The sequence below is a fragment of the Anabrus simplex genome, chromosome 7, assembly GCF_040414725.1.
Source record: "Anabrus simplex isolate iqAnaSimp1 chromosome 7, ASM4041472v1, whole genome shotgun sequence".
In the NCBI taxonomy this organism is placed as follows: Eukaryota; Metazoa; Arthropoda; class Insecta; order Orthoptera; family Tettigoniidae; genus Anabrus; species Anabrus simplex.
Genome location: NC_090271.1, coordinates 120,813,222 through 120,837,732, shown reverse-complemented (window position 1 = coordinate 120,837,732; position 24,511 = coordinate 120,813,222). Strand labels below are relative to the sequence as shown.

The 24,511-nt window shown below is 38.0% G+C and overlaps 1 protein-coding gene across 2 annotated transcripts in view; it reads left to right on the top strand.

The window, feature by feature from the left end:
- icln (chloride nucleotide-sensitive channel icln) overlaps positions 1-24,511 on the top strand; it is a 246,224-nt gene that overhangs the window by 202,758 nt on the left and 18,955 nt on the right. For both annotated transcript variants that reach the window (XM_067151300.2, XM_068228618.1), the window contains exon 4: positions 11,835-11,915. In XM_067151300.2, coding sequence (XP_067007401.2) covers positions 11,835-11,915 — 81 coding nt within the window. The remainder of the gene's footprint in view (positions 1-11,834; positions 11,916-24,511) is intronic.

The window sequence follows — 24,511 nt, the reverse complement described above, 5'->3', positions numbered from 1 at the left end:
TTTAATAATCCCCAGTGGGAAAGGTTTTCATATTTGTTTTCTCATCTTGTTCATGCTTTTTAATACTCTCATCTCATTTTTAGAAATGGTAGATAGCCTATATCTTTTACTTTACCCATACATACACAACATAAAATGCATGTATATCGAGAAGAAAACAAAAACATATCAAGTGTTTACATATAACTGTTGGATAGTTTTTATTTGTGTATTCAACAGTACATTTTCTTGCTTAACACATTCTCTTTCCTTGTCGCCTGCAGAAACATCCTAATGACGTTTTACTGAAGAACTTAACATCTGAAATCCGTCATCCACTCTGTGCCATATTTTGGGGTGTATTACATTCTTACTTAATTTCAGTACATAGCATTAAAATTAAGCCATCGGTAACTTCAGCCTTTATTTCTAACGAGTTAACTACTGCTGTTGGCCATGTTATTTACACGTTTATTATGGAAACATGTTCTCTTTCATTTCGAATTATGTTTGCAGAACAGCAGTCAACGAGTATTGCCGGTTCTGATTGACTCCAACATCGCCTTCAAGTTTGATTGTCGATTAGAGAGCTTGCTAGTGGACATAGCGAAAAAACTATACTGAAGACCATCAATTACATTCATTATAATCGCTGGAGTGCATAAATATTGATAACGGAAATACAGTATAATGCACGCTTAATCGCTCGTAATAATGGATGCATAAGTGATTGGGTTCTCACAATAACCAAAGGATAGTTACAGTTTAATATAGGAATTTTCAAGGTACAGAAGAAAACTGTCGTTACAATGGAGTTCTCGCTATATGCTGTACTCGCTATTGCAGACTTCTACTGTATTCATTTTGACCGTCACTCTTAATTCTGTCCAAATTTTCTCTTCCACCATCACTTTCTAATGTTTCAAAAAGTATGCTGTCTTCAGTGCCATCAAGGGCATTACTAATACTGCATTTCTTGAATGATTTCATGATGATTTCTTGTTTCACCAATTCCCAAGATGACTTCACCCATTCACATACTTGCCCGATTATTGGTCTCTTAATTGTGGCTGTCCATTCATCCTGCATGAAGAATTTGAACAGCTTGTTAACACCTTCACTGCCAAAGATTCTGAGGTGATTTAAATGCCCTATGCCAGACATTTCTAAGGGAGATTTGTCCTAGTTACAAATAAAAATGCATATAATGAAAAGTAGCACACATAATGCTATGAAAGTTACTTTCAGTAATGTTTAAAATCAGCTGAAAGCAATTTCTGAGCATAGCTTCATTGAATATGGGAGTATCAAACATGTTTATTGACCATCTGACTTAGGCTTTTTTATGATGCTGGTCATCATCCAGAGTCCTAAAAATGTTCTCATCTCATCCAAAGTAACATGCCTCCAATTATCATACCTGCAGTATTTCGTAAACGGTCTTTCTACTGTGCTCAAAAATTGTTCCACGTATCGGTTAGTTTCTGTCACAAGAAATGAGAGAAACGCCAGCATGAAAAACAGCATGAAGCATGCCGTGCAAGATTGATCACACCTGCGTTCCTTGAATAATTGACCATGTGTCCAAGTTGTGGTGTCTGACCCTCATCTGAATCAACACCAGATATATCCTGCAAAAATAAATCATTACATATTGCTGGACCTACCTCATCAGATTCAGCACTTGCGACTTCATCAGATGAATCATTCTCTTTTTGATCCACATAAGGCAGCAAATCATTTACCGACTCATCATCAGCATACACTTCTTCTAACATAACCTTTATATCGCTTTCCTGCAAGTAATCCGCACTTTTATATGATTTATAGGCCATTTTACAAGAGCTCAAAAACACTTGACTAAGAGCAAACACGGTTAGTCAGCAAGTGAAGATAGCACGTGTTTGGGTGTAAACAGGGAGTCACTTTATGAAGAAATGTGGTCCGCATGTATATAGATTGATATGTTGATCCTTCATTTTGAATCTGTGAAAGACTGCATTTAGGTGACATCTATGGGAACTACAGTCAACTATTTGAACATACGCGCTTAAATGTCAGTCAACGTATTTGGCGCTGAGTGAGTTAATTGATACATCCAGTGGGTGCAACTGACTTGTGAATCCTTGTGGTATGATTGCCAGTTGAGACTTCCATGTCCTTTACTCTTCTCTTAATATTTTATTGCGTGTGATTTGAACAGGTCATTCTCAAAGACAGCTGGCTTTTTCAGGAAGCCGCCAGTATGTTCACCTCAGACCTTAATTCTATTTTTATCCATCTGTTATATTTTCTTGAATGTGAAGAATCCTTGCAGAATGTTATATTTAGGAACATTTTTCCTCTTAAAAATGACCATAGGAGTGACAGTTCAAACTGAGTTCTTTTTTTGAGCATTGATCCCAAATGTCTGGATGTCCACAATTTTAGTTTTATATTCAACTGGCTTTTTTTTTTTTCAAATCCTTATTGCCGATCCTCTTAATTTCACCTCTTGTGAATAATATTTTTACACTATAAGGGAATATCTTGACAGGTGGCATTGTGTAACTTTTTCAAAATACATTACAGCTCTGTTCATGTTTGTGACCCAGCAATACAGCCAAGATTTAAAAAAATTCCTTTCTCTCCCACCCTCTGGTCACTACCCCTACTGCTCTTTACCATTCGGTAGCTTGTCCAAGGTCATAGTATTACAAGAATTTAATTTCTCAGTGGCAAATACCTATAGACCTTCTGAGCATAAGATGCAGTGAAGTTTCAGACTCTATTTTCTGGGGAGAGGGGGGGAACCTGTATTCATGGTCTGAAAAATACAGTATATAATCTAATGGTTAGGGATGAAATTGTAAAGGAGACAAAGGAAGCATATAATGGGAATAGGGAGATAAAGTTATTATCATTTGCAGTTGATATTGTGGTCGGGGGAATGAACAGCAAAAAGTACAAGAACAACTTGGTGCACTGAATAAGAAAATTAAATATGGTATGAAAATCAGACCACGGTGATATCAAGAGGAAAAGACTAGGGGGAGGCATTGTGAAAATTGGTGGTCAAAGTCTTGAAATTGTTGACAGTTGCAAATACCAAGGGAGTAATTAATGCAGAATATAAGGCTGGACATGGAAATTAGCGAGAGGGTGCAACAAGGTAATGCATTCTACCAGTGTGTAAGAGACCTTGTCTGGAATAAGGAAGTACTAATGAAATGTAAAGAGATAATGTACAAATTGTATTATGCACAGTATCGACATATGCAGCTGAGACCTGGACAACGACAAATAGGGAGGAGAGTAGCCAGCAAAATTAATTACCTAAGAAGTGTTATAGGAAAGAGTAGGAAAGACAGATTGAGAAACAAAAATGTGAGAAAGGAGGTAGGAATGGAAAACCTAAATGAGAGATTTGATAGGAGTACACTAAGATGGGTTGGACATGTAAAGAGGATGGAGGAGAAAAGAATACCAAAAAAGATGATGGAGATGAAGTTTGAGGAAAAGAGAGCAAGAGGAGACCTAGAACAAGGTGGAATGATTCAATAAAGATGAGTGCAAGAAGAAGAAACCTGGTCTAGGACAAAATGATAGAAGAGGAATAGAGGAAGGTGGAGAAGTGCCATAAATGCCCCAACCTGGCAGGAGCTGGATAAGGGGAAAGGTATGTCTGTATGTATGTACACGCATCATGAAAAAATGGCTGAAGAGAATTTAATGAAAATCAGTATGTAAAGTCAGAGGATGAGCCACTTCAATCTAGACTATAAATAATTTTATTCACACTGAGTGAAATGGTAGTTTAGGGGAAGGCCTGAAATTTAATTCTCAAATATTTATATTATTAGTGGTCCTATCGATAAATACTACATAATTAAAGTTATATAGAAATAAATTTCTGATCACTTATGTCTTATACATTTTTACCTTACCAGCTATGATAACAGAGATATTCATGAATTTGTATTTTTGTTGCTAAGTCCATATCAACATCGAGCTACGAGCAAAAGGGTAAACAGAATTTAATGAAAAATCGGTATGTAGTCAGGGAATAAGAAACTACAGTCTAGGCTATAAATAATTTTATTCACCCTGGATGAAATGGTAGTTTAGAAGAAGGCGCCTAAAATTTAATTTTTAATTACCTATGTATAACAAAAGTTATAGAGAATACAATTTCCGATCATTTATGTTTTATTCAGTTTTACCATACCAACCATGGTAAGAGTGGTATTTCAGAGTCGGAAGAAAACTAAATGTGAAGGCCTACAAACTAAGATAAAATTCTAAAAGAATTTTGTTGTATAAAGTCCACACTTTTCAATACACGTTTGCCATTTGAAAAGTGGTCTGTCTAAAAAGCACATAGGACATGTTTTGACCTAGCCTAGAGGTCATCATCAGCTAAAATAACATAAAGAAGAACAAATACAAAAAATAGTGATACATAAAAACTTGAGATTGATTGTATTACACTATTTATGTATGAATATTTTTTTGCTCCACAATTACAGTATTCCTGCTACCAACAGTATTTTATATAATGTTATAAGGAGATGGCTATTTAAGGCCTGTGGTCCCCGATGTTAATGAGAAAAAAGCCTGCTGCATAATATCTTAAAGCAACCAGAATCATTGCTTCTGGCAAAATAGCATTATTTTGTGCAGTTGACGTTTTAAATGAATCCTTCTTTGACGCAAGACAATCCTTGCTGTACGCTTATGAAGGATAAATCCATTAAAAAAACTCTGTTAAATCTGATTTTCCAAAATTGTACGGTAAACTTTTATTGGAATGCGTTTTCTTAACCTCAGTTTCACATCAGAATAACTATTTGATAATTGTTAAACTAATATTTTTTAATATGTTAAAGTGTTAATATAACATAGCTTGTGAATTTAAAAACATGTAAAGAACCTCCTTTTCTATGATAAGTTAAAATGTCAGAGGCATATCTTCAATAATAAGAAAGTTAGAATGATTTTACTGAAACATTGCAATTTCTTAAAAATAAGCCTGGTTTTCTTCGCATACACCACCTATAAGCGACTGGTACTAAAAGGGTTAATATAAATAGCAGTTAAAACCTACAATGTAGAAGGTTTAACTTTGAACCAAGTTTGAACTTGATACAAAGTTTAAACCAGTGTTAGGAAAATGGATGTTAGATTAAACTCAGACTTAAACCAGATTGAAATAAACCTATTTTAAACTCATTTGGAGAAAACGGCCCTAAGCATCATGTCAGTTTTATCAACAGACCCCATACTTTCATTGTAATCTGTGGTACATGTGTTCTTCTTTATCAGTTCCTTATTTATTCGATCCAGTTTTTCAGCTTGTGTCATACTGTCATCATGCATCATAGTTAAGATTGTCACCTCTCGCTTGGGAGCTATTGTGTTGTTGGTGTGATATGACTCTACATCTACTTTCTTCATTTTTTTTACTAAATTGAGGCATTTCTTTTCTATTTTGTTGTACAGTGCCACAAGCTCTCTCTTTTTTTTTTTCAGCAGGTCAAACAAAGTTGGGTTTGTGTACCAGCTGTCAACAAACATTGAATGACCCTTTGCTGGGTAGGGATGCAGTAGAGTGAAAACAACATTATCTGACATACCTAAATTGAAAGTGTCCTCGATCTCACTGCCTCTGCCAGTGTAAACAAGGAAGTCCAAAATATACCCTGTCTCAACATCACATAGCATGAACAACTTTATTCCAAATCAGTTAGGTTTTGAAGGGATAAATTGTTTGAACCCTAAACGACCTTTGAAGGCCACCAGGCTTTTCATTGCACAACTTCTGAAATGGTGGAACTTTTTCTTTGAAAATGCTTCTGACATGATCAGTGAAAGGTTGCAGCTTACATAATTCATTACCGTCTTTAGCAAGAGAAGAGAAGCATGCTGAGAATATTTCATATCTATTTCTCAACATAATTCGCGCGAAATATTGGAGTGTGAAGGAGACCATTTGAAAACCAATATTTCTGTATAGGAACCTTTTTTGTCCTAGTTATGAGTATTGTCAAAGCAAAAAAACACATAAATCTCTTCCACTGTATGATTACCCCATGCCCATAGCGTTGATTTAGGTGAAAAGGGGGTATTTTTCAATCATCTGTTTGTAGTAACTGATTCAACTATAAACTGCGCTATTAAGTGAGTTAGAAAGCACAAGAAAAAGTCAATCTCCGATGAATTATCACAAAGACTTCTTTCTGTGATTCCAAAACTGTTATCATCAAAATCGTAAACAACTGGGAAAAACATACCTGGTAACAACGAAAATGGAGATGCTTTATGATGTGCGATGCCTTCGTCCTTTTTGCAGCATAAAGTGACAGTTCTTCACCAGATTCATCACTAGCACATTTACTTACACTTTCTTGGTGTTCAGTATCACCCGTAATATATTTACTATTTTTGTCTTCAAAAATATCCTCTTTGGAATCACTACTTATAAGATAACATTCAATTTCATTGTCTACAAGAGATGACTGTGTACTGCGAGATGCCATGATGGCTGCAATATAGCAGGAAAGATATTACACTTCAACAAAGATGAAATAACATCCTGTCGCTTTCAAAACGCAGAAAGGAGTAGTGTATCTGCAAGAGTAACCTCTATGAACATTTCTGCAGAAATCAAAAGTGTGACACTATATCTCGTACACATATGGGATCGGCAAAGTAAGCAATGCTACAAAATGTATATGTACGGGTTTGGTGAACAAGGCACAGAGTTCTGAAACGTATATATACAGGTTTGGCAGTGATTGGGGTAAATGTATATATGTAAGCACAAAGTAATTTGGGATTTTGACTCAAAATTATTGTTCATTTTGTGGCAGATCAGTACTGTGTATAGGTAGGACCCTGCGCGGATATAGAAAATATTATCCGCATCCACACTTCCTTCATCCGCACCCGCAAATGGTTATCCACGGATATTGGAAATATTTAACTACAGTATATTACACTCAAGGTATTGAAATGGATAGATCTGTTAACATAATACAATAAGTCTGATACCTAGCATCAGAATCTCTACAGTCACCGGTTTATGAGGCATTTCCACTTGCGACAACTACCAACGTATTGTCCTTTGCTCCTTCCTTCCATTAATTAGTTAGGCTTAGGTCAGATTTACGACTGTATGGTCTCAAGGCTCTTTATATATCACCATTATCCCACATCACTGTCAAGGGTCGCCTAACCACCAGCAAAAGTAATAGTATACTAAAGTGAAAATCAATAAACTTCATTATTTATAAATTATCAGCAAACTTATCCACCCTGCCATACAGTTTGCATCCGCCAATATACTAACTTAGCGGATAAATCCGCAGATGTCCGCATCCGTACAGGGCTCTATGTATAGGCACCTTGGGCCCTGAGGCATATTTGAACACAATGAGGAATACTCAGCACCAAAGAATTCAACTTGTTTTGGGTCAGATTATCCCACTCATGGATAGCTTCAGTCAGTTGCTGAATGTTAGGCGGAGGATTAGGACAGTGGGCCGTTGTTCCCTTCAGTTCAATGCCATGCATGTTCAACACAGTTCATGTGTTAGCCACAGCATTCACTGTATGCCATGCTTCTCAAGGGACTGATGACCATTCCCGATACCCCTCCCTGCAGACCGCCTTCTGGTTTCTATTGTTGTCACTTCGATCGTATTTCGTTTTACACCAATATCACTCACACGGATAAACTTAGGGCCATCGAGTCCTTGAACACAGGGCAACCTGTGGCAGAGAGGGAGAGAGACAGAGGGAAACAAGAAGCTTCTCATTCACAAACGAAGATATTTTCAGAGAAATCCAACTGCTTCAGCAAGGAAAAGCAGCAGGGAGTGATCAAATTACTGGGGAGGTATTAAAGACAATGGGGTGGTACATAGTGCCTTATTTAAAATTTCTCTTTGACTATGTCATAAATAATAGTGTAATACCAAAGGAATGGAAGGAATCTATAATAATACCAATTTATAAAGGAAAGGGTGATAAAAGGAAACCAGAGAACTACAGACCAATCAGCCTGACCAGTATAGTTTGTAAAATTCTGGAGAGTTTAATATCGAAGTACATCAGAGGGATATGTGATGATAAAAATTGGTTCATGAGGAGCCAGTATGGATTTAGAAAGAAATTTTCTTGTGAGGCACAACTGGTGGGATTTCAGCAGGACATATCAGATCAGTTGGATTCAGGAGGTCAGTTAGATTGCATAGCCATAGATCTTTCCAAAGCCTTTGATAGAGTGGAACATGGAATATTATTAAAGAAATTGGAGGGAATAGGATTGGACGTAAGGGTTACACGCTGGATAAAAGCATTTCTAAATTCAAGGGTTCAGAAAGTCAAAGTAGGAAATAATGTATCTCAGGAAGAGAAAGTTTGGAAGGGAATTGCACAGGGTAGTATAATCGGTCCGTTACTTTTCTTAATATACGCAAATGATTTAGGGAACAATATAACATCAAAAATAAGATTGTATGCAGATGACATAATTGTTTATAGAGAAATAAACAACATTGAGGATTGTTCAGAATTACAAAGGGACCTTGAAAGTATCCAACAATGGGTTGAAGAAAATAATATGAAGGTTAATGGAGGCAAATCAACTGTTACAACTTTTACAAACAGGAGCTTTAAAACTGAATTTGAATATACTTTGGATGAGGTAGTTATCCCAAAAGATGGCAAGTGCAAATACTTAGGTGTGAGATTTGAAAGTAATTTGCACTGGAAGGGTCATATTGATGACATTGTTGGGAAAGCATACAGATCATTACATGTCATAATGAGGCTACTTAAAGGATGCAACAAAGAATTAAAAGAAAAAAGTTACTTGAGTATGGTTCGTCCATTATTGGAATATGCAAACAGTGTTTGGGATCCTCACCAAGAATACCTAATAAAAGAAATAGATAGTGTGCAGAGGAAAGCAGCAAGATTTGTAACAGGGGATTTCAGGAGAAAGAGTAGTGTATCAAAAATGTTAAAGGAACTTGGGTGGGAAACTTTAAGTAAGAGAAGGGAGAAAACTAGACTTACAGGATTATATAGAGCCTATACAGGAGAAGAAGCATGGGGAGATATCCGTGAGAGGCTTCAGTTGGAAAATAATTATATCGGCAGGACTGACCACAAATATAAAATTAGAAGGAATTTTAGCAGAAGCGATTGGGGTAAATTTTCATTCATTGGGAAGGGTGTGAAGGAGTGGAACAGTTTACCAGGGGTAGTGTTTGATCCTTTTCCAAAATCTGTACAGATATTCAAGAAGAGAATAAACAGCAACAGAGAAAATAAATGAAATGTTAGAGGGCATTCGACCAGTGCAGGTTATTGTATATAAAAAAATGTGTGTGAATAAATTAATTCCATCCCCTGGTCTAAGGAGTTTGGACAGCCAAAGTAGGGGACTGCCTGTAGGGGTGAAGTACAGTGGGGACTTCGAGGGCCCTGGGACCGCTACGGTAGCTGTGAAGGCCCTTCAGGAACTCTGAAAAGTGGTGGCAAAAGGGGCTCTGGTTAAGACGCAGCAGGTCGTTATGCTACTTAGGATCCAGAACGGGTAAAAAAAAAAAAAAAGTAAATAAATAAATGCAATGTAAATATTAATGTTATACCAGTTGTATAGTATCATTTGAAGTAATTCCACATACTGTATATCAGTTGACTATATTTGTAAGTAGGACAGGATATATTATAAGTAGAATTTTGTAAACAATATAAATTTATTAAGGATGAGCTGTGTGTTTAATAGAAAACATTGTTAGCGTAAATTGTATAATATTGTATGATAGGAAAAATTTTCTTCTCTTGTTAATTTAATATTTAGTGCTTGACAATAATGTATTTTAGTGTACCATTTGCCACCGAGGTAGACACCTCATTTGCAAATAAAGAGATTTTGATTTGATTTGATTTGATTTGATATCTCCTTCCTCGTTTTACCTCATACAGTGCATCATAATCTACAACTTTTTGAACTATAAGGGTCAATTATTCCACTAGATCCTTGGTACTGCTTCACGCATCATCCTCTGCCAGTCTCTTCATGGGAAAATCAAGGAGGATTTCCTCGCTACTGAACGTCTCCAGCCCCTGATCTGGTGGATGTTCATTGATATCTTTCTCCTGTGGAACCATGAAGCAAGTCTACTTGACTCACTCCTGCACTGCCTCAGCTCTAATTACAGTATCCATTTCATTTGGCAGATGCCTCACTTTCCTTGAGGTTAGCCTCTACTTCCAGAATCAAAACCTCTGTACACTCTGTACACGTCAAACCTACCAACCATCAGCAGTATCTAAATTACAACAGTTTTCACCCATATCACACAAAACAATCTCTTCCATTTAGCCTTGCTGTCTGGGGCAAACATAGTTGTTCAGCTTATAACAACAATCACCACCACCTCCACCACCACCACCACCACCACCACCACCACCACCACCACCACCACCACCACCACCACCACCACCACCACCTGAGAGAAGCCTTTACTGCTTGGGGTTACTTCATCCAGTTGATTGACCGTCATATCACCTGGGCCATGAAATCTGTCCCCAGACTCCCTAAGCAATCTGACCCTGAACCCTTCATGACCACATATTATTCTGGTCTACACAAAATCAATTGCATTCTGAAACAAGCATTCAATCTTCTCTCATTCTCACCCTACACCTGGGATCTTCTTCCAAAAAGCCTGCCCACAGTCACATTCAGGCACTTACCTAACCTCAAAAACAGGCTCACTCACTATGAACCATACCAACCTCCACCCCTTTCTGGCTCTGTCCCCTGTGAACACAGCTGCTATAAGACCTGCCATTTGCTGGGCTGAATGGCTCAGACGGTTGAGGCACTGACCTTCTGACCCCAACGTGGCAGATTCGATCCTGGCTCAGTCCGGTATTATTTGAAGGTGCTCAAATACGCCAGCCTTGTGTCGGTAGATTTACTGGCACGTAAAAGAACTCCTGCTGGACTAAATTCCGGCACCTCGGCATCTCTGAAAACCGTAAAAGAGTAGTTAGTGGGACGTAAAGCAAATAGCATTATTATTATTATTATTATTATTATTATTATTATTATTATTATTATTATTATTATTATTATTATTATTATTATTAGACCTGCCATTTACGAAAAGCATCACTTTTACCAGCAACATCACCAACAAGTCTAATCCCATACGACTGTTTTTCATCCAACATCATCTACCAGCTTCACTGCAGACTTTGACCGTGCCCAACTTTCTACATTGGCTTAACTAGCAACACATTATCTAAACATACGTGCAACTTCCGCAGTACGTACAAAACCCCTACGATGGTACTTCCTCTCCCCATTCACGCCAGGCATCATCAAACTACATTTGACAAATGTTTCACAGTTGAAGTCTTCAAACATTTACCCCCAACTTCCCATCCCCTGGGCCTTAGAGATTCCGAAGTTTCGGATCAACTAGTGCTCAGGTGTAGGGAAGCACCTAGCTGTAACATTAGATAACTGCTCCTTTTTTTCCATTCTCTTGTCTGTCTGTCCCCTTTATCTCACAAAGCATCTACACTACTTACTAACAATGACTTTACTATTATTATTCTATCCTCCACTGATGAAGGCTGCAGCCGAAAATTTTGGACTCTTGTCTTTCTTTCATGCATACTCTGTCCACGCAGTCTTAAATTGTAAGCCGCTGCTCTCAATCTGTTTCCCTGCCTTAGTGTTGATTAACACTGGAACTTTTTGCAGCATTTCTGAATTTTGATTTAATTAGTATTGGCATTCAGGCGGTTAATTTATTTGTGTTTAGAAGATTTGAACACTTTTCCAGATGATGAAATATATGAAGATGCTGATGATGAGGAAGGGGAATACCAACTTGGAGGTGGAGATGCAGCTATCATCATAAATTGTAAGTACATTGCTCTTGTGATGGTTACACAGCATAGTTTCTTGGAACAGTTTTGAATTTGATATTGTGTTCAGATTTTTCACTCCTTTGTAGATTAAAATGTTATACCCAAAATTATTTTAACATCATGGTTACCTATCCCATTATTTTCTGTGCAGAAGAGATTCTTTCTTTCTGTGTATAATACTGTTTTTACTGGTATGTTTCGTTCTAGGGTCAAATTGGTTATCTGCTTTCTGGATTAACTGTGATGGTCTAGAAAAATCTAATGGCCTTGGGATTGTTGGAATTCAGTTTCGTTTAATAAGTGGATGCTTACAGTATACAGTACTTTTTTAAATATATTTATTTATTTATTTATTTAATTAATTAATTTCAAAAATTCTGTATAGAGTTCTCCAAGTTCGACCCTGTGCTGCGTGTATAGATCAAAACCAGGATACAGTTATAAATACTAAAACAAACTAAAACTAAACTACCCTAACTATTTCTATGTAAAACGTGAGATAACATATGTAACCTGTAAACAGGCGGTTACATAACCCGCAGGTCAAAACAAACTTAAGTTAATCGGCAACATCAGCACTCGGCAAAAAATCTATAACGGAAGAATTGTTACGAAACCTGTAATCATTAGGTTACGTAACAAAAGAAAGAAAAAGCAACCTTGTGTTGACCCACATCTAAACATTCATCTGACAAAGTCAGCTTGTATGGTATGGCAACAAACTACTCCATGCTGACCTTATCAAAACATTACAAACCAGAGTGCACATGTTCCAACTTACTATTCTTCTTGAGCTGGCCTCCTTTCTGTTTAAATTCCAGACCACCTGTGCGACTACGTAAATACTTCTTGCTCTTCCAAAGCCTATTGGTTTCAACACTTATTTCTCTTATCCTTAACTGTGTTAGCATTCAATACCTTTCACTTTTCTTAAACATAATTTTTTAACTGCACATAAAAAATTTATTCAAGTTTCCTTCACTGTTTCACTATCCACACAAAAAAATTTCGCTCATCATTAAGCCTGCATAACTCCTGTTGTTTAGCACTTAAAAACATTCCTCTCAACTTCTCTGTTTCCGTACAAAACCCTATTAAATGAAGGTCATCAGTCTTATCCCTACACAAGATACACTGAGAGCTCTCTTTACTCCTAATCCATCCTTTGTTTCTATACAAACCCATAAGCCACCATGTTAAACCGCTTTTCATCCTTCTACCCCATATCTTATATTTATCTTGGAGACTTGGAATACCTTATAGAATAGACTGAACGAAGCTCTATCCCTACATACTCCTATCATTCTTTGCGTTTGTATATCCTTGATTCTAGCTATCATAGCCCTTGGACTTCTACTATCTTTACCCTTTCATATCTCTAGTCAAATATAACCCATACCCAGATTCTCGACATAGGTTTTAATTAAAGTCAAAGAAATATTCATGTTTATTTAATTCCACCTATTCAATACATAAAGAGTGATTTTAATTAAGAATGACATCTTATGAAGTAAATTGTAGGGACATGTTTTGCCTTTTTTTTTTTTTTTTTTTTTTTTTTAAGGGCATCTGCAGCCTTAATCTCAAACCTGAAAGATAATAAATCAGGATCCTGTTTGTTCTTAATTGTAGTTTTTTAAGATAAATTACAAATTATAAAAGTGAGGATGATGTAGGTACATGCGTCAAAAAGTGAGCGAGAGGGATGGCAGTAGTTAAGATATTCTTATTATAAAGCCTTTATGAAGCCTTACAAACAGTCGTTTCATATACTTTTATGAATGTCCTTATCTAAAAATGTGATAAGTTGCATATTAGCAGTTCTACAAGAACACAATTATTGCTGCGTCAAATCTTGTTAAACAGTACCCTGTATTGGTAGAGGGCATAAGAAATAAGTTTGGAGCCTAAACAGTTCAATCTTTAGAATAATGACAAAGAAAAATGTTTCTGATTACTCCAAGTGGAGGCTAAATAAATTTTTAAGCTAGTTTGTAGTTAATCTTTTGTGATGAGACAATTCTGCCGACTTCCCAAATTACGCTGTAGGAGCGAGGGAAATTCTTGATAGTAAGTAGCCACAACTATAAAGTTCTATGAGAACATAGTTGTTGAGGCATTAGAAATCAAATTAGAGCTTAAACAGTTTGATCTTTAGAATGATGAAGAAAAGTATTTCTGATCACTCCAAGTGGGGTTTAAAGTAAAATTTAAAGTTGTTAGTTTGTTGTTAATCTCGTGTTAATCTCTTCCATTTTCCCCCTCTGATTAATGTTAATAGAGGATGGTTGCCCAGTTGTACTTCGACCGAGCTCGATAGCTGCAGTCGCTTAAGTGCTGCCAGTATTCGGGAGATAGTAGGTTCGAACCCCACTGTCGGCAGCTCTGAAAATGGTTTTCCGTGGTTTCCCATTTTCACACCAGGCAAATGCTGGGGCTGTACCTTAATTAAGGTCACGGCCGCTTCCTTCCCACTCCTAGCCCTTTCCTGTCCCATCGTCGCAACAAAGTACTCAATGTGGATTATGTTTGCAACAGAATAATTAAAGTTCAGTTAATGATGGAAGGAAATATCCTTGATATAATCCAGGTTTATGTTCCTCATATATGTTGTGAAAGAGATGAAAAGAAAGAGTTTATCACTAAACTGGAGGATCCTGTAAATCTAACAAGACTATGATTATAGGAGACTTTAATGATAGAGTAGGATATGAAACCGTTATAGGAAGCCATGGAGAGGATCACAGAAATGATGAAGGGGAGTTGTTATTAGGCATGTGTCTGAGAAATAAATGGATCATTGGTAATGGATGGTATAATAGTCACAAGTATACCAGATACAGTTGGAACTTGTAACAGAAATTCATAATTGATTATACGAGTGTAATAATAACGGAAGAAATCAGAAGATGCTTGACAGACATGAAAGTGATACCAAGCATTAATCCTGACGGTGACTACAGACTATGGGTGGGGACATTGATGAAGTTCAGAAGGGGTAAATATGGGGGGGAAAAGACAGGCAAAAATCAAATGCTGGAAACTAAAAGATAGAGAAATCCAAGAGATATATAGGGAAAAGGTTAAAACTCAACTTCCTAAAAGATGAGAGGAAGGATGTTGAGGAAGAATGGAAAAGATTCAAGCAGGCTTTAGTCAAAGCAGCAGAAGAAACCTGCGGAAGAACATCAACAAAAGTCAGACACAAAGAAACTCCATGGTGGAATGAGAGAATTGCAGATGCAGTCGAGAAGAAGAAGAAGAAGAAGAAGGTTCAGAAACAGAACGGAACATAATAGAGACAAATGGAAACGACTAAGCAGAGCAGCAAGGAAAGTGATAGCATTGTCTAAAAATATGTCCTGGGAAAAATTTACAAAAGAGATAGAAGAGAATTCTAAGAATGACAAGAAAATATTATACTGCATATTAGGTAACAGAAGGAAGCAAAAAGAAAATACATCAAAAGATATAAAACCTGTGTGGGAAGAAAAATAAGTTTTGAAAGTATGGAAAGAATACTTCCAAAATCTATATAAAGGACAAAATGAAACAAATGAACCCAAGGAAATAGATGAAGATAAAATAAATATCACCATTACAGTGGAAAGGACGGATAAACGATCAGATGAAATAGGATGAGAAGATCTACAAATATCGGATGTAGAAAAAACTGCATTAGAAATGAAAAATGGCAAAGCTCCTGGAATAGATGACATCACAGTGGAATTGATAAAAGCTGCAGGACCTATTGGAATACAGTGGCTGTATAGAATAATGAAGATAGTATGGACTGACAGAGATATTCCTGATGATTGGACAAGGGCAATTATTGTACCTATTTTAAAAAAGGTAATAAGGCACTTTGTGAGAACTACAGAGGAATAGGATTACTGTGCCATAGCATTAAGATTTATGAAAAATTAATCTTACAAAAAATCAAGAACAAGATAGATTCACAATTAAGAGAAGAACAACAAGGATTTAGACTTGGAAGATCAACTATTGATGCCATATTCACAGCTAGACAAGTAGTAGAAAAGAAATGGGAATTTGGGAAAGACATTGCAGTTGCATTCATAGATATACAAATGGCTTATGACATGGTTAGAAGAGAAGAGATATGGCAAGGGCTGAATAGAATAGAATTGTCAAGAGAAATGCAATTCAGAATTAGAAACATGTATAACAAATGTCTGGACTGTGTTATAATAGATGGCAAAAAATCAGAATGGTTTAGAACTGACCGAGGAGTTTGACAAGGAAGTGTACTTTCACCAGTGCTCTTTAATATAGTGATGGACAACATTATGTGGAAAGTTCGCCAAGGGTCAACAGCAAATGATATGAAAGTCATAGCATATGCAGGTGATGTAATGACATGGAAAGAAAATGAATAAAAATTGGAAGAACAACTAAATACCTGGCAGAGGGCAGTTGAAGAAGCAGGAATGGAAATAAGTTTAATGAAAAGTAAGGTAATGAAAATCAGTAAAGAAAACAAAAAAATTAAGGATGTTAGGTGTAATGAAAAAAATTCTTAAAGAAGTAGATGCTTTTAAATACCTAGGAAGTAAGCTAACTGGGAAAGGAAAAATCAAGGAAGAAATTTCGGAGGGGATAGGAAATTGCTCAAAATTTTATTACTGTGTATCAGACATAATTAGAAATTGGAAAGTACCTACCAAAACAAAAATCATTATATATAAATCGTATTATTTGCCAATATTGACCTATGAATCAGAATGTTGGACTTGGACAAAAAAATATCTGAGTAGATTACAAGCAACAGGGATGTGCTTTCTGCGAGGGATCTTGGGTAAAACAAGGAGAGACAAGATATGAAATGAAACCATACAAAAACACTGTACAGATCAACTCTCTAAACTAAACTATGGAGAGAAATAGACTGAAATGGTTGGCCACGTCAAAAGAATGGGACAAGAAAGATTAACAAGAAGAGCTCGGGAATGGACAGAATCTGGAAGAAGACCACGAATAAGATGGAGGAACCAGGTGGAGGATGACGTAAATCGGAGAGGACTAAAGTGGCAGACAGTGATGAATGATAGAATGTGGGGGAAAATGAGAAGATTGGAAGAGGCTCTGTGAACGGCCTACATGAGCAGAAACGTATCAGGAAGAAGAAGAAACACCAAACGTGTCACCAGAGATCTTTAACATGTTGACATAGTACGACATGGAGTGTTAAATGGACTTTTTTCCGCCGTTCAAAATCTGGATACCTCTGCCGGTTTGAACCCAAACTATCTTGGGATCTGGAGGCTGACACTCCATGACTAATCCACACCACTACAGTTCTTTAGTTTATTGATTATGGTAGTGGGGGGCGTATGGTTCAGCATCAAGAACTACGCTGAACCTTTTAGATAGTATAAACCCTAAAGGAGTTACGTTGGCAGCCAGAGCATTCTGTGCTAGTCTGATCACTAGTCTATTCGCTGAATCAGGAGTTCCATCTTTAAAAAAATATGGCTGTGGATACTCCTCACATACACTGTCAAATTTCGTGAAATGCTGCAACATCCAAGCTATCAATACCTCTCTGATACCGAATACCACCAAAGATATGAAAACTGGTCGAATGCTACACGACCAGTTGGGATTCAAATTGGTAGCTTGCATTGTGATTTGGATGTAGCTATCGACGGTTGTCTTTAATGTACCCCTAGCAAGGCACCTCTGTGGCTATTTCTACAACCAGATATATGGCTCGATCTACTCCGTTGACCTAAGGTGAAAACGGATGCCCTTGTTCATCCAAGGTATTTTGGTGACTTCGTTCACCAATATCTGGACATGGGACTTGTCTTCATGGACGGTTCTAAGATGGAGAGATCATGTTGATTCTGGAGAAAGCATCCTATTTGGCAAAGAGGAAGGCTGCATTTGTCATATTCCCATGCTGTCTGAATCTCCTGATGCTGCTTTTCTTTCATCATATGCACAGTATACACATACCTTCTTTCTTCAAGAGGTAATTTTGTGGAGATTGTTGTATACAAGGAACACGATATACAAAGCACAACATAAAAGTTTATTAGTTTGTAAATATTCACACAGTATGTACAAAAATGAACGAAATTTGACTTGCTGCTTGAAGTGCTGTACACGTTAAATAACAACATAAACTAGTTGACTGATGGTCAAAGAAGTATTTACATTTGTACACTTGGATTTTTATATGTACGATATCTATCTTGATGAGATAGGATGTCCGAAGGAATGAATGTCTGTGATAGCTGATGACTATCTGTAGTTTGGAGAATTACAAAGGGAACTCAGATCAAAGTTCCTAAGTGGCAGAATGCTAGGCATTCGGTGATACGGGAGGCAGGATAACTTGAGGCGAAGATGTCCTGAGGTGAAACCTCCCGATCAGAATTAGACCACCTGTTCAGTACACGTTTTTAAGAGGGTACCTCCGTGTCTGACATACGGTGTAGTCTGATCGCTGGATACTGCTGAGTGCCTGGAGTGGAGAAGACGTCGCGAAATTTATACATGCTGGCTGACGTCACACGATTACATCAGTGCGCTGCAGTCCACACCTCGTGGTATCGAGAAGAGTCGATGCGAGTGCAGGTTGTGGAGCTTACAGGAGGCGAAGGACACACACAACAGAGATTTTTGGCAGAAAGGGTTGACAGTGGTAATGATCGTTTGCGACCAAGACGCTTCCTTGATGAAAAATAATTCATCACCTCTCTGTAGATGGCAAATCTAAAGTTTCTTTGAGTATGACCCTATCTGGAAGGTGCTGGTTGATTGGTGTCATATGATATGAAACTATTCACTGTTGCAATGTTCAGTGCAAATCCAAAAATATACCTTCACCATTTCACAGTTTTCCTTCCCAAAGTGTAGTGAGATCTTTTTTGATCTGATCTATCTACAACCCACATGTACTTTTGTGTATCTGTCAAATGTCAAAGGCCACAACGCTGTAATTTATTCATTTATCTTCCCGTTTTTTTTTTTTACTTAACTGTGACAGGTGGATTACAGTTTCAGGAAATAGCACAATGTCCTTGTCATGCCAAACCATAGCTGTCACATCAGCACAGATGTCCTTGCCATGCCAAACCAAAGCTGTCACATCACCCACCTGAACTATTGTACTTTCTCCCCATTTCAATTTCAGAGATTTAGGATTTTTTTAAAGTTTACCTGGTCACTATTTACGATTGGGTCTTATAGTTGCACATGCATGTAGTCCATTGTCATATAAGTGTTGTTGTAACCCCACAGACAAGAAGAAATTTTCAAAATAAACATGATGATAAATTCATGACAACCTGGTTTCCCAATAGCTGGTTTCCTTAGTCATGTGTTCATGTCTGTACTCCATTCACTAGCAAAGGTTCTGATCATTTGTGTACCCCATGCATTTTCCTTGGGAATTTTAACCCTCTTCACTGCTAATGCCTGTTGGGAATTCAGTGTACCATGTCACAGGACATAAGAGATATGAACCAGTTACCAAATGGTTTAGGAAAAAATGGATGACTCGTTTACATTATTAAGTTAATTATGCCATAAATTTTCCATAACTAATTTTCAGACACTCTGTATATTGCTTCCTGACATTGCATCGTTTGAATAGGATCATCACCATATCAATGGCTAATTCACTGTCTGGATTGTATTTGTACTGGAAGCTGTCCATTATTTGCAAAAAGTTCTCTTTGAAACATGTCATAACAGGGATCATCTCTGGTTTTTAGCTGTCTTAACGTCCACAGTATGAAAATATTTTGTGAAAATATTTTATCTCCTATATATCATTCAGTTTTTATTACTTAATAATAATAACAATAATAATTGTACCGGGCGGTACACCTCCACGCCGCTAATTCAAACTTTGCGCCAGTTGAAAATCCTCTGCTGGAGGAAGTCCGAACTTTATCTAATGTATTAATTTTCAAGTTACTCAGAAGATGTCACTACTTGGAAAGTTTGAAGTTTCTGAACTGGGTCGTTTTCGACGTATTTTTGTTTTGCTTGTAGTAAGAAGTGTGAACTTTCTCTTCTAGAGGACACTACTGAAGAACTACAATAGTGCACCCTAGTGCGAAGTGAAAGAACTGTTTTTTGGAGAAAATTTTATTTCAAAAGTTTGTTTCTTGTTAAATTTCTTTCTGGTATTGTTTAAGTTGGCTGTATTCCCCTTTCTTTCCCCTTGTTTTGAATTTAGCCAATCCCGAATTTCTTTAATTAATTTACGACCAATAAGGGGTTTCTTCTTCAAATTGGATGTGCTGCTTAACCCTAACCAATAAAATGATTGTGGGCGGGTGTTTTCTTTCCTGAAACGCCTCGAACTTTCCGCGAGAGTATATAAACTGCTGATTTTAGGGTCTCTGCGCCACTTCTCTACCATCTTTCAGTGTGTAAAGTACATAGCAGGGGGCGGGAAGCGCCTCTTTCTTCGGACAGCAGTTCAACACCAAGGTAATGGCCTTTTAATAACTTCTTTTCTTGCTAGCTCAGCAGTTCAACTCTCGGGGCGGGTCCGAAGCGTTTCCACCATGTAACTTCCCTAAAATGTAAAGACACCTTGTATTTATTCTATCTTTTAAACTACATATTGGGATAGAGAGTGCTTAACCCTCTCGAGCTCCCACTCATATTGTTCTGAGGTGAACTTATTTTTCTCAACCGATTCTTCTGTAACAGTAATGTAAATTGTTTCTTTCTTAAGTCACCTCGTTAGTATGGCATTAGCCCTTGCATTAGCGGCCTAGTGCCAGATTAGGTTTTTAAACAAGTGTATTAGGAGTGCAGATCGCCTCCTCTCAAGTGGTTATTTTAGAGGTCATGTAATTAACCTTTTTCTCACTTAATAGGCCTCAGTAGGTTGGGTATTTTACCCCTGTGTCTATGTCCTTAGAGGACAACTTGAAGGTGGAGTTTGGTGTGGCCTTTAATAGGCTTAATGTTGAGAGCGAGTGGCTCTTTCTCGTAAATTGAGTGTTGTATGCCTCGAGGAGGCTTTACTGTGTAATTGGGAGCAAGTGCTCCTGGGCATGATTGGGGTCTTCTGCCCCTTTGTTGAATTTCTGTATATCGTAAGATTGGGCTAATTGTTCATGTATTGTGGGTTTGGCTCTCGGAGCCCATCCTGTAACTCTGCAATTGTACATTCTCGAATAGTGGCTTTGCTACTCTGTACCTGCCATTCTTGTTATTTCTTAATTTTGAAAAGAAAATATAACCTTGTTAAATTTTAAATTAACTTTAATTTTGTAGCCTGAGACCCGTTCACCCCCGCACCTTCTTTCTCCTCTAACTACCACGGAAATCTCCGTCACAAGTGGTAGCAGAGCGTGGTTGAATGGGTCTCAATTTTGCCCCTTTTGACGGCTAAACATTGCTTTGATCCGAACTCTAACAATTTTCTCAGTTGCTGGAATTTTTTGATTTTTTCTGTTTCAAAATTGTTCTGTCATCATGCCCGGCCCTCGCGATGTTCTCCATCTTAACTATTTGCGCAAGGAGGAGTTGATCTATGAATTGACTATTAGAAATGTGCAATCTGGAGGCACGGTTGCGGTAGACACAAACAAGCTTAGAGAGTCCCTTGATTTGTCCATTTCCATCCCCACTTTAGGAGAGAAAGAAATTGACGACTCTCTTTCCACGATCATCGAGAATATTACTGGGCTAGCATCTGTAGTTAGTTTTTTTGACGAAAATGATCCTTCTCCTAGTCAAATTAAGCGTGTGCAAGCCAGGCTATTTCATTTTTCAAATAGAGTTAACGATCTGTTGTCTCTAAAGTTGAATGACGTTCAGAGGAAGGAGGCTAGTACGGTGCTTGAAAATATTTCTGAATTATCTAGTAAGGTCACTCAATTGTTAACTGGGGAAGTTCCTCCCAAAACTGATCAACCCGCTACGGTGAATGTAGGTAGCGAGGAAAAGCCTCCTAAGGGAGAAGTCAATAGGAAAACCGTTGGAGCTCAAACTATCTCTGCCCCATTGGACAACGAGTCTGAACGCCGTATGTCATTGAATAATGTACGTTCTGAACTAACTTCTTTGCCACTGAAACCTTTACCTACTATGTCACCTGGGTTCAGCAGCTTGCCTCATCCATTAGCAATGTTGCTCAGAGGGATCTCTAAGTTTTCTGTTAATACCACCAGTGAAGTTATTTCATTCTTAAGGTTTTTAGTTGAATTTCAAGATCATGCCCTTGTTTTTTCTCCTTCTCCGTGTCAAATTTTACAGATAATTTATCCTTATGCAATTGGTATTCTCTTAGATAAAATAGTAAGAGCCATTGCCGAACAGTCATCTATTGAAGATTTTCATGCACATCTGCTTGCAAATTTTATTCCTGCTCGCGCGAGGTCATCTCTGATTCAGAAGTACTATTATCGAGTACAGAGATTGGATGAAAATCTGGCTGATTTCATACAAGACATTAAGTTCTATACTAGGGTGTTTGCTCTTCACTTCCCTGAGGATCAGATTGTACAAGCTATAGTGGAAGGCATTTCACCATCTTATAGGTCATATTTGTGTTTCGCGGCGTGCCCACAAACCTTTTCTGAACTTGAAGCATTGGCCGTCTCAGCGGAAGGAGTTAGATACGCCGATTCCTTGCATGTCGCGAAAAAACCCCCTCCTTCGTTTAGTAATACTCGGCCTCCACCTCGCCGACCAGTCACACCCCGTAAATGTTATGCTTAAGGGTCGCCTGACCATCTTCGCAATAAATGTCCATTGGTCAAAACTAGTAGGGCAAATAATGGAGCTGGTTCATCACAAGGCTGTTTTAAATGTGGGGCTTTCTCACATATCGCCAAAAATTGCCCAAATTCAAATAGCACCCCCTCCTGCTCAACCTCTAGTGCAAATTCCACCAATGCCAATAATACAAAATGACTAGTGGCTTCGGCTGAGTCGACTAATCCCTCTTCCCGAGGCTCAGCCCCTGGTAAACAGGTCGAAAATTCAGGGAATGTTCAATCTGCAAATCCATCTTTGGAATGCCCCAAAGAGTTTCTTAGGATTGCGGCGGATACCCCCGGACCTGTTCCTTTTCTTAAAATTGAGTTAAATAATGTGCCTATAACAGCTCTATTAGATTCAGGCAGTGTTTGTTCTATTATTTCGGCTGAATGGTATGCAAAATTGAAATCTGTTTGTAAACTTCCTGACTATTGTTCCTCTTCGATCCAATATGTTTCGGCTAATTCATCTCCATTAGAAATTCTAGGTTCTTTACGGGTCAAAATTCGTATTTTTAAATTTACATGGAAAATCAAATTGTTTGTGGCTAAGCACTTGTCTTGCCCCATCATATTGGGAGCTGACTTCATTTCTCACACTGGTATTGTGCTCGATCTTCAGAGTAAGTCGTGTACATTCAAATTTGCTTCCAATTGTAAAATCCCCTTGTTAAAATGTAATTCTGCATCATGTTCATCTATTTCGCCTACCCAGGATGAGATGTTGTTAGACCTTAGACATCTACCTGAGGATCAGGCTGATAGTATTCGTAAGTTGTGTCAGTCGTTTCCAGAGGTGTTCTCTGATACTCTTGGTGTTACTGACCTTATTGAATACAAAATTGAGGTCACGGATTCGATTCCTGTCCGTTTTCCACCATATAGGCTGTCTCCACCTAAAATGAAGGCTCTGAAAGAAATTATCGATCAGATGTTGAAGGATGGTATTATTAGGCCCTCTAAGTCGGCGTATTCTTCGCCTATTTTTCTAGTCCCGAAACCCCAAGGGGGCTTCAGGCCTGTCATTGATTATAGGGCTCTCAATCGGAAGGTGGTGTTACAATCTGTGCCCCTTCCTGACCTTCATTCTTGTTTTTCATGGTTTCGTAAGGCCAAGTTCTTTACTATCTTGGACTTGAATCAGGCCTATAATCAAATTCCCCTAGCGGAAGTGTCTAAACATCTTACAGCGTTTGCCACGGATTGGAATTTGTGTGAATACAACCGCGTGCCTTTCGGGCTCCCCACGGGAGCAGCTGTACTCACTAGGCTGCTAGATAGGGTCTTCTCCGACATCAAATTTGAGTACTTATATCACTACTTGGATGATGTCGTCGTATTTTCGGAGTCCTTTGAAGAACATCTAGATCATCTGCGAGAAGTTCTCGATCGCCTTCGTAAGGCTGGGTTAACTGTCAAGTTGTCCAAGGTTGCCTTTGCTAAGCCCTCTATGTCATTCCTAGGGCATATTGTGTCACCTGATGGTGTTGCCGTCGACCATTCTAGAACACAGGCCATCCGTGATTTTAAACCTCCCAAGGACATCAAAGGTATCGCCAGGTTCATTGGTATGGTGAATTTCTTCAGGAAGTTTATTCCTAACTTTGCTAATAGAGCGGCGCCCTTAAACCTTCTTCGTAGAAAAGGCATCAAATTTGAGTGGGGACCTTCTCAACAAGCCGCTTTTGAAGATCTTAAATTAGCTCTCTGTAATGCCCCTGTCCTTGCTATGCCTGATTTCTCAAAGAAATTCATCGTTCAAACCGACGCGTCGTCGTCGGCAGTAGCTGCAGTCCTTCTTCAAGAGACTGAACTAGGGAGGCGAC